Source organism: Monodelphis domestica, chromosome 4 (assembly GCF_027887165.1).
Source record: "Monodelphis domestica isolate mMonDom1 chromosome 4, mMonDom1.pri, whole genome shotgun sequence".
Taxonomy (NCBI): Eukaryota; Metazoa; Chordata; class Mammalia; order Didelphimorphia; family Didelphidae; genus Monodelphis; species Monodelphis domestica.
In genome coordinates this window covers 219423157-219435431 of record NC_077230.1, presented here as the reverse complement: position 1 = coordinate 219435431, position 12275 = coordinate 219423157, and the positions used below count along the sequence as shown (strand labels likewise).

General features: G+C 32.0%; 1 protein-coding gene across 4 annotated transcripts in view; it reads left to right on the top strand.

Moving 5' to 3' along the window:
- Positions 1 to 10747, top strand: part of BOLL (boule homolog, RNA binding protein) — a 79938-nt gene extending 69191 nt beyond the window's left edge. For 2 of the 4 annotated variants that reach the window (XM_007494567.3, XM_007494568.3), the window contains exon 11: positions 7698 to 10747. In XM_007494567.3, coding sequence (XP_007494629.1) covers positions 7698 to 7856 — 159 coding nt within the window. In that variant the 3' untranslated portion in view covers positions 7857 to 10747. The remainder of the gene's footprint in view (positions 1 to 7697) is intronic. The other 2 variants (XR_001630071.2, XM_007494569.3) reach the window with 2 other exon arrangements.
- The last annotated feature ends 1528 nt before the right edge of the window (positions 10748 to 12275 follow it).

Here is a 12275-nt window from a genome sequence, read left to right as displayed (position 1 = left end):
CTTCTTTGCTAGTTGTCTACCCATCATTACTCGTTTTGAGCAGTCACAAGTTTATAGAGGGATAATTTTCTAAAAATGCATGTCTTGGTTGTTTAAAACTTAAAATTCTGTTTCCCATAGAACCTAATGATTAGAGCCCTATACCAGTATACATTAATTTATTGTACTAGCTCTACCTTTGAAATCAGCAAAGCCATGTGATAAAGGAGGGAGAGAGGGAAATGGAACAATTCACATATCCTTTTTAGCTGACTGTAAAATTTCTTTGGCATTTCCCCACTGTCTTTTTTTTTTTAACTCTCTTAGTAACAACTGAGTCAGAAAGATGAGAACTAGATAAATGGGGTTAAGTGACTTGCCCAGCGTCACACAGTTAAGTATCTGAGGGCAAATTTGAACCCAGATCCTCCCAACTCTAGGCCTAGCACTCTATTTACTGTACCACTTAGCTGCCACTCCACTGCCCTTTTTTTGTACCCCATTTATACCAATGTGTATACATTCCAGGTGACTAGTGCCTTTGTCTGTCAAGACAAAATTCTTTTCACAGTGTTTTTACTATATAAATTATTCTAGTTCTGCTCACTTCATTCTACATCATCCCACACAAGCTTTCCCAATTTCTTTGAAGCCATTCTTTTCATTAAGAATCCAATTCTTGAGACCAGTTTTAAACTGGAGTTACATAAAATACTCTTGAATCACATTATTTTTACTCCATTTTTCTCATCTGGTGGTTTGTAATTATTATTCAGAATTCCATCCTAGATGCTGACCTCTTAATGCCCAGACCTTTTCTTCTGGGCCTCTTCACTTGTTCAGAACCTCTACCTAGGTCTTCAGAGATGAGTGCTATAAATTATGCCACACAACAGTCAGTCAACAAATATTTGTTATATGCCAGGCATCATGCTAAATGCTAGGGCCAAGAGACAAAAATTAAACAAGACTAAATTTCCAGATAAAAATGGCCCCAAAAGCTGTAATTAATATTACTTTAATATTTTAGCAGAGAAGCACCTATGAAGTTTTCTGTGATAGGAAGTATGAGTTTAGAGGCCCTGAGGTTAAACTACAAAAGAAAAAAACCTATATAAGTCAGTCAATTTCCTTTACAAAATGTTTCAATAGCCAATTAATAAATTCACATGAGTAATCAGTGTATCAGAATTTCACGGGCTTCCTATGTTTGTGAGGCATGTGAACTTCAAAACTTCAGTTTTTATTCTGGGCAGTTATATCAACAAGGGATTAGAATATGTTATGTTGAATTAGATAACTTTATAAGTCTAGTTCTAAATCTTTGAAAGAAACAGGGAGAAAGGTTAGGAAACTACTAGATTACTCTAGACTAAAATACTGAGAACCTGGAATAGAATGGTAGCAATTGGAATGGAAAAGAAGGGAATTATTAGGTAGTACTGACAAGATCTGGTGACTGTATATGTTGGGGTGGAAGACAAAGAAAGAATAAAGATGGCTCCAAGTTTTTGAGCCTGACTGGAAAAATAGTGATGTCAATAAGAGATTAGAATAAATTCTTTTCATGTAAATTGTCTATATTAGAAATCAGAAGTGCACTCATTATGCAGGGTTTTTCTCACATTGTAATGTACAAAAGTGGTTCCAAATCTTAGTAAAATTCTCAATAAGGAATTGGATTAAGCTTTCATAGGATCCATGTGTCATCTAATCAGTGAAAAGAATCTGAAGTATTTCTCAGCATGGCACTGGGTGTAGTAAGGAACTAATTCATCAATATAACTCTGAAAACATCCTACTATAACCTGCTGTGATTCATAACTATGTAATAGTTTCCTGAAATCTCTTCAAGTCAAAAGTTTCCCTCCTCCCCTTCTCACATGTCAGGAAATCCCTTCATAATTGGAAATGTATTTGCATATGATGTTCTAACATCTGCTTTATGCTCCTAGTATATCACAATTGAAGTGCAATATCAAAATGGAACAAAGGGTTATTTGATTGCACAGAGGAGGCCTAGGAATTCGGCAGTTAAGCTATGTTGTATTTAGAATTAATATATCTACCCATTATTATTTTCATAAGGTTTATTAATAATCACTTGAGATAGAAAAGGTAGATAGGTATAATATAAAAGCTACAAAGACCTCTAGAAGTTGTACTAACTTTTTTATTCATTTTATTCATTCAGTAAATGTCTATTGAGTACCTATTAGGTCCAAGGCATTATACAAGGCATTAATGGGTAATGTGGAAATATATCTAGGTTGTTTATTAAAACATTTCCATTTGACCAGGCATAAAACCTACCTGTTGGTATTAGGAAAAAGATAAAAATATCCATTCTACAAATGTAATTAATTTCAAGATCTTGGTAAATCTGCCTATACAACTCACTCAACTATTTTTCCAGTCAGGCTCAAAAACTTGGAGCCATCTTTATTCTTTCTTTGTCTTCCACCCCAACATATACAGTCACCAGATCTTGTCAGTCCTACCTAATAATTCTTGTCACTTATCTCCCTTCTTTTCCATTCCAACTGCTCAGTATTTTAGTCTAGAGTAATCTAGTAGTTTCCTAACTTTTCTCCCTGTTTCTCTCAAAGATTTAGAACTAAACTTATAAAGTCATCTAATTCAACACCTTCATTTTACACATGAGTAAACTGAAGCCCAAGGAAGTAAAGGGATTTGTTACACACATTGTAAGTTGCAGAGCCAAATATCCAAATCTAAAGGTCCTCTGACTCCAAGTGTAGGGTATCTTTTTTACCACTTAGATTTAACGCTTGAAAAGCTTCTTCCTTCATTAGAACCTAGCTGGTGAGGTAGTTGCTCATATCATCCTCACTTTACAAATGAGGAAAGCTCAGAGAGGAAAAGTCATTCATGTAGGATTACACAGGAAGTAAGTATAGGATTTCACCCCACCTCTTCTGGACTCCAAACCTAGTACACCACTTTGTTTCCAGATTAATCTTCCTAATACACAAAATACACTTGCCTTGGAGATTTCTCATAGCCTAGTAAATAAAATATAAATTCCTTAACTTGACTTTCTAGGCTCTACAACTGGTTTGGTTCCCACCTATATTATTTTAAAATAACCTGCCCTTCACATACCTTATGCTCTAGTCAAACCACATAATATATTTTTCTTGCCTCCAAACTTGCCTGTACTTGTATCTGGAATGTCCCTCCTTTTACCCCTCCATCTCTACCTATTAAAATCTTACCCATCCTTCGAAGTCCAATTAAAATACCACCCTGTGAAACTTTCCTTTGTTTCCTTGACCTCCAGGCAGAAATAATCACTTCATCTTTTCTAGAACTTGGTCTTATGTTTCTCTTATGCATTAATCACATCAGGTTTTTTTGTTCTATTCATATTTAACAGAAATTGGACTGGAATACATCCTCCATAGAGTACTGAGCCCTATCCCTGAAAGTGGTCAAAGTGTAGGCTCAACATTCTCTAATGTACTACAACCCTCACTATACATGTATTCATTTCTCTCTCATCTAGTATAACCTAGGCTTCTTGTGGATAAAAATTGTGCATATTAAATCTTTGATGTTCTTTAGCATAGTCAAGCACATAAGATATATTTTATAAATGTTTATTCAATGAATGTGATTAAATTTGGTGTATAAGTATCCAAAATCAGTTTTCCTGTTCATGATAAAAGAATTAAGTCCTTAAAGGCTATAATATAATTGTCTTAGTGTTGTTTATTCTTCTTTAATTTTATGCTTCAAAAACTGACTAAACTATTATAGTATGACCTACTATATTATTACAAGACAGTTAAACAATTGTGTTTCTTGCATTCTATTACCTTTGTAGACATTAGTTCTTTTGATTTTTTTACAATAGTTTTCAAGATAGGCAGGTGGAGTAGATATCCCCATTTAACACAGACTATATGGTTTGTTTAAAGTTAGATATGTTATGTATCAAACTCAAAACCAATACCCAGGAAAGGTACAAGCATTTATTAAGCTCCTACTATGTAACAGGTACTATGCTAAGTGTTTTCAAATTATCTCATTTGATTCTCCAAACAACCCTGGGAGGTAGCTGCTCTCATCCCCATTTTATAGTTGGAACGGGTAGGCAGAGGTTAAGAGACTTGTTCAAGATCACAAAACTAAATAACTATCTGAGGCCACATCTAAACTTGGGTCTTCCTACTAACTCCTGGCCCAGCACTCTATCCACTGGACCACCCATTTGCCTGGTAATCTGAGTTTTCGTGTCTTCATACTCCAACATTCTTTGTACTATTCTATACCTTTTTTTAAAACTAGACCAATATTTTGATAGGTTTAAGGAACTCCAGATGAGGAAACTCCATCTACCAGTGCAGATCCAAACCTGCTTTTCAACTTATAAGAGTCTGAAAGAGTTGCCTGAGGTCCCTGAATGGGTGAGAGACTTGCCCAAGATCACCTACCTCATATTTTTCAGAGGCAGCACCTAGGTCTTCTGCTTGTATTGTAATAAATATAGTCATAAATGTTTAGAGTTGGAAGAAGACCTCAACAGCCACGTGATCCAACTCATTCCCAAAAAAGAATCCCCATTGGGCCACACCCAGCAAGTAATTGTCCACTCTGCACAAGAAACCTCTCATAAGTGAGAACTTGAGGCAGCCCAATCTACTATGGAGACACTCACTGTTAGGAACGTTTTTCTGTTATCCGGCCTAAATTTGCCTTTTTATACCTTCTACCTATTGTTTCTTGTTCTTACCTTGGCCAGACAATCTTATTCCTAATCATACATGACAATCTTTCATATACTTAAAGTTATTTAACATGTACCACCTGAATCCTGTCTTCTTCAGGCTAATAAACATCCCAAATTCTTATCCCTATATGGCAGAGATTTAAAGTCCATCATCCTTCTTGCCCCACTATAGAAACTTTCCAGTTTATGTATGTCCATCCTAAAGTCAACACAATACTTCAGATTTGTCCTGACAAGGGAAAAGAATACAAAAGACTATCAACTTATTTTGGAAGATAAGTTTTTCCTACTGAAGACCATGATCATACTGCTGACTTAAATTGGCTTGGATATAGTGAGGCCCTATATAAGTGGTTAAAAAAACCTTAGAAAAATAGTATGTTAGGATTTCATTTTTGTTACCATCAAGGACTAATTCACCAAGTCATGAGAATATTCTCATCTCTTAAGTATTAGAAAGTGGTGGTAACCATCAGCATAAGAACATTTGAAAATTTCATAACTAAAGGGATATTACTGAAATAATCGAAAGATTCAAAAATATATAAAAATGGAGGAAGCTGAATTAATGTAATTAGCAAGTGATTATTGCCTTTAATAATGGATACCAGTATCCACAGTTAGAGTAAAGGGGAGAGAATTGTTTCTAGGGTTGGCCATTAAGTTGTTCGCTTTGTATTTATAGTATGCGTACTTGGCTATATGCAGAATTTCCCTTCCTCATAAAATGTAAGCTCACACAGTGCACAGTAAATGGTTAGCAATGTTGAATTAAAATGAATGTACTAAAAAATTCTGCTGAAATCTTACTAATATCAATCTTCTAATACAAAACAACGTATAAGGACAACTGGCTATGAAAACTTCTGATATCTCTTTATTCCTATAGAAATATTCAGATTTTTCCCTCTCCTAAAAATGAAAAGCCTTTTTTAGACTGTTTCCTTATGTCTACCTTTTAATTCTTTTCCATATTTGAAGATGTGCCACAGTTACATATCCCTTCCATTTCTGAAGGCACATACATATATACTTGTGTACACATACATAGCACACCTCTTTAAGTGGGATTTTTTCATCTTCTTTTTCTAGTCTCCTTATTGAGAAGCTAGCAGCATTGTTATTTATCTGACTTTTGAGAGCCATAGAATTTGAAATTGTGAGAGAAGATTATTTTCTTTTAAGTTATAATAATTGCTTATAATTGTTGCCTTATGACATATTAATAATTATTATTATAGTTCCTAACCACCACATTTGGTAAATTATCCTTCTTGACATTATTAAATTCAACTCCGTGAAAATTGTTTTAGAAGACATGGCATTGAGAAAAACAGCACTAAAATAATTTTTATTATCAACATAAAATTGTAATACATTTCTCACAACTCTGAAGTGTATGGTTGACCATTATTGTGTAGTGTTCATTTTAATAGAACTCTGGCAATTTTTCATGGAAAATTTTTAAATTTTATAAAACAAATCCATTTAATATCTAAAACTTATTTTGGTTAGATAACCAGTATAAACATAGATTTCTTTAAATGTGCATCTTTTCTGGTTAAAAACTGCTATGTAGAGGGCAGCTGGGTATCTCAGTGGATTGAGAGCTAGCCCTAGAGATGGGAGGTCCTAGGTTCAAATCTGGCTTCAGACACTTCCCAGCTATGTGACCCTGGGCAAGTCACTTGACCCCCATTGCCTAGCCCTTACCATTCTTCTGCCTTGGAGCCAATACACAGTATTGACTCCAAGATGGAAGGTAAGGGTTTAAAAAAAAAAAACTGCTATGTAGTCCTGATACATGAATGGGGTTTTCCATCAAACTACATAATTTGCAAACCTTTTTGGACAGAAAGTCATTTGTGCCTAATAGGTACTCCAGAATAAAGCAATCATTACTTTTGTGGTCTTTTGCTGAAACCTTTTAAAGTTACTGAACACAGTTAACACATGACAGACAATTTCAACAATGTCCATACAATCATTTCTTTGCAAAAATGCTAGAAATCAGTTTTTGCAATCAACCAATGTCTTTTTCAACAGATAAATTACTTTGTTACTTTACTTTTGCCCTAATTTAAATAACATATTCTATACCCTCTACTATATCAATTTTCATTAAACATAAATGAATCATTTTTAGAATTATTTTAATTTCTAAAAGCCTTCCCAAAATATCATTTTATAAATTACTATTGCATATTCCCTAGCGTTTTGGAAGTTGCTTTTACTAAGGTACCACTTAAATAGTTTTCTTGACCTTTAAGAAATATAGAATATATTGGACCCTTTTGCCTTTTGGGGTTCACAAATACCTGATCTCAGAAAAGCGGTAATAGCCTGGGCAAATTATTGGATTTCAGAATGTCTGCTTTTATTTCTAGACACATAGGTCCCTTTCTCTTCTATTTATCATCTATTTAGTATATAGTCACTATCCAAAGCTTGCCTTTTCTTCTGGGTTTCTAAGCAAAGAATTATCTGTGCCAGCCCTCAATAGGGGCAAATAAATTTTAAAGCCTATCATTTAGGTTACATATTGTACATCACTATACTAACTCATTACTCAGATGGTCTGAAATAATAGATAGTTTTTTCTAAGTAATCTAATTTAACTCATATATATCACATAAAATGACATGCAGGATGGTATGGTGAATGAAAGGTCCTGGAAGAAGGAAACCCCAGATTCAAGTTCTGCCTCTGACATACTAGCCTGTATGATCATGAACATATTACTTGGAAATGGCTTGTTGTTCTATATTGGTAAAGATAGTTTCTACAGGAAAACTCTGATCATACCAATAAAGTCAAAGGGCATCCACTCACTTCCTGCTCCTCCCAAAGACAATATGTAAAATGTTCACTTTTCATTTTTGAGTTCATTAAATACAAATTATATTGTTCTAACCTGCATAGACTGGAAAAAGCCTTATATGTATTTTTAATATCATGATAGGAACCAAGGTTACATTCTGTGAGAAGAAGCTTTTCTCAAACTTCATCTGTGGGACTGAAACCTCGATATACCCGAAGCCCTCACTTTCATCCTAGGAAAGAATTCAGAGCAGAAGATTCAATTCTTACTCCACCTTCTTCTACTGATTCTGTTAAGTAAAAACTTGGCTAACTATTATACCAAACACTACATAGTTACTAGCTGAATATGTGGTTTGGTACTGAGTTTAATGAATATGCCTAAGTTAAAAGTGTCTTTGCTTTTTGTAAAGGGAATAAAAGGAATCTTGCAGTTCATCCCTCAGAACATTAGAGGTGCAGGATAAAAATCATGGTTTCCTTTATTAATTCATACACATTTATGGTAACAGACTTATCTGATAAGGATAACAGAAGCTATAGCTAAAGACAGCACATGTCTAGGCTAAAAAGTGAAAATTCAGTCATCTGGATATTTTGTCTACATGACTCCAACATCCAGATACTTTAGAAACATCTAGATTAAATTTCCCAGTTTTTTCTCCAGATGTTTTACATTGTATAGATACATCTATAGTGTATGTAAAATATATTAAAGCAGTTAAGACAAACTGTTTGTAAGATAGGCAAGGCTCAAGAAGGCCATAACTTGATATAGAAAATGTTTACTCATTCTCGTTTTATTTCAGTTTCACTGTATTTAGTTTTTATATATGTTTTATCTAATATATTTTAAATATTTTTGCTAAAATGCCTAATACTTTCCATTTGTAATTTGAATTCTTATCAAATACATGTTTTAAATAATTTATATTAAGAATTTTAGTAGTCTGTCAGGTAAGGACCATTTGTTTTCTTCTATATTCCATGGCCAAATCTGACATTATTCTTAAAATATGGTTAATAATATATGCATATTTATTACTCATCCTCTTGTCATTGATATATGAAATATAAGTGTTTCCTGGTATCTCTGCAGGTTTAAACATTCACTTTATATATATATATATATACACATATATATATATAATATTGAGAGAGAATTTATATTTATTCAAAGTAACTCAGCCACCGTTCTTTGCTTTCATGTCTTAGTTTGTGAGGCTTCTAGTTTAAAAAAAATAAATAAGCCTTGAATTTAAAAAAACACTGAATTCTGTATTTAATCTTTTTAAAATAGAAGTCAGGATCATCTATTAATATGGTATGGAAGAATTATTTTTTTTAAATGTCAAAATGACTTAAAAAATTTTTTTTACATCAATTTAGGTACTTCTCATCAGCTGTCCTTAGAGAAAATATTATCTTCCTCTTAAAGGAAATTGAGTTCTTAAAGATTTGGCAGTATAGCAAAAATAGTTATATAAATTAGTATTGTTGAAATTGTTTTATTTAAAATTCAATCTAGCACTTAATGGAATTATATTGCATTATGTGCTGAATCAGACATTCTCAACTATATTATAATTTTCTGTCCACTCTTAAGACCTAAAGCATTTTTGCACTTTTGTTGAGTTAGGAATAAAGATTCCATACAAAAAGTTATTTGTTATTTTTATAAAACAAAAATTCCAAAAGATGATTGCCCAATTATTGTAATTTAGGACAGTTTTTTATCTTCTTTCTGTTATTACCCCTTTTCTCATAGGATGATAAACTGTCTATTGATATGTATAATTTGTTGGGGATGTCACCTTAATGTTTTGGGATTAATATACTTTAGTTGAACACTAAAATTTAGCAATATAAGGAATGTTAGAGCATATTTTGGCACATCCTGAAGCCACTCCATCTCTGTGTACATGTTTTCCTTTACTGTAATTATTTGTGAAAACAATATCCTATGTAGAAAGTCTTGTGTTCTGATATTAGAGCCTTATTCAAAATATCATGAAACAGTATATTTATTCCATTTGTCTGGTATTTTCAGGATAAGTTTTAGTCCTTTTTCACAATTCAAACTTATTCAGTATTTACCAAGGCATGTAGGTTCTGAAAATATTGTAAATTATAGAGGTCCAATAGTAATTGTATTCCAAAAATATTTTACATTTGAAGTATTTTCTAATTTCTTAAACAATTGTGCTGTTATTTTAAATATATATCAGGGACGGTATTATCTGGAAAAACCCAAATATTTCCATGGATTCATTATTATTTTCATTCAGTTTTATGAGAGTAATATAATACTTTTTTCCTCCAACTGTATAAATTTTAAAAGGACTGAGAAACTTTGAAAATTCATGAATGCACACAAAAAAGTAACAAAACAAATCTTAAAAAAAAAGTCAGCAGAGTATTTGTTGGAAAATTGTCATACTTAATTTCTGTAATTTTGCATTTTATAAATGATGTACCATATCCCAGGGTATCAGAAAGCAACTTTAACTATTTTACAGATCAATGTGTTAGCTTTATTTTAAGTAGCAGTGCCTTTTTCATTACAAGTCATAATAAAAATGACCATATTATATATATATATATGTATACATATATAATTTTAAGTTAAAGGGACTAACTACTAATCCTCATTCTTAGTCCTAATATGATTCAGAAACTATGAATTGTATATGAAGGAAAGGTTAAATTAATATATAAAGTATTGCTACAAATTATTCTTTGTGCTTCAAAGAAACCACTTCAGTTTAAAGGACAAAAAATAATTTGAAATACATTCATTAGAACTTTAAGGAACTTTTCAAGGTATTTGGAATATATTTCAACATTTGTACCAAATCAAAGAAGTTAATAATAAGTAAAGGGAGCAAAACTCTTATGAATAGGTATGGTTCTTGAACATTAAGAATTTGGAATTTTTTTAAATAGTTAATATTTGTTAGAGCTCTACAATTTAATAACCTTTTCTGCTTCATAAAATTACATTTATGCCAAAAAGTAAATTTAGTCACTACATTTTGGTTTAAAAAATAAGTTTTTATTTTCTTAGAACTAAATCTTCATTCTAATACTTAAAATCCTGACAATGCCATTCCACTAAAAAGCTACCCTTTAACTTTCTAATGTTGTATGTAGCTGCATCTTTTCTTAAGTATATGCATTTTTCTGCCTTTCAACCTAATGTGTCCCTCTCTTTGGAAAATGACTATTAAAAGTCTTGGTTATTAATACTTGGACATATCTACCTCGGTAAATTTCTGCTGCATTGGGATTATTGCTACCCTTGGCATAAAGCAATATTTTCAATATTTCTATTCTATTTCTGTCAAAGATCTAGAGGAAAAATTATACTTCCTAATTTATTCGTTTAGCTACATAGGGATTGTTTTGCCCCAGAGCTGATTTAAGTAAAATCAATGTTGGCTCCACAAGATAGTCTCCGTGAGCCATAAAAAAAAGATAAAAATATTATGCACCCTTTTGAGCTAGCAGACTTAATTAATTTTAAGGGCATCGTTTACATCTGAAAATAAGACAATTGATTTTTAAGACTATGGACAATAATACTCCAGATACTTTTATGGGGGGAAAATGCTCTTTTGAATTTTGATTATTAATTACCAACTATTTTTATGTACTAGGTCAAGCAATGTCATAATGATCATATTTAATAGTATTTTCTTACATTTGAACAGGAAATCATTCTTTCAAATGTTTAGAAAGTGTCATGAAAATACAACTATTAAATTCCATTCAATTAACCAGTATTCATGTGTTTTCTATAATTTGGTATATATTTTATTTTTCTCTGTACTTAATGACTTTGAATACCAAAATAGGCTTCCTAAATATGGTAACTTTTGCTATCACAATTTGATTTAATTAATCACATTCCAGTAATTTAATAAAAATCAACCAGAACACATGACTTAAATATTTTCTGTATTTTAGATGAAAAGATGTAGGGAGTTTTAAGGATGCACCTTCTCTAAAAAATAGTTTCATAGACAGTTAAGTATTAAAGTAAGTTAGTGCAGTAATTTCAGCTCACCTGGATTGAAGCTTTCTTCACTTTATGACAGCTTCTATTTAAGTGAAGGAAAGAACCTTTAGCAAGTAATTTTTAAAATAAATTCAAAATATGATAGGTCATTTTTATGATGAATTAGTCTGATGATCCTGTCAGCAAGCCATAACCTACCGTACAAAAAAAAAAGTTGAAATGTGATAAGCACCCATCATGCCTAGCTAGCTGTAAGAATGTGTTGCTCACATTTTAAACAGAGTTCTAAATAATTTATTTAAGACACAATATAAAGGTACAGGTCTTTTTGGCCTTCCAAGTTAGCATGCTCTTAGTGAACCTTTTGATATTATAATACATTTTTTAAAATATATTTTAAATGATAGCTTAAAAGAATGCCATAGACTTAGGTTTTCATCATACTTTATAATGTAGCCTATGTCCATCAAAATGGCTACATTTCATAATAAATGGATCAATTAAATATAACTATGAGTGCTCTTCATATGATTCACAATAAGGTTTCTAAATATTTAATTTTGTGAAGTTAGAACATGACTAAACTGTCGTGTGACACACAATTTATCAAGTATTGTCTGGTATGCAACATGTTAGCTAATGGGGTAGATGTTTTGCTTTGTTAATAAATGGAGTCCAGGGGCATTTAATGTGGTTACT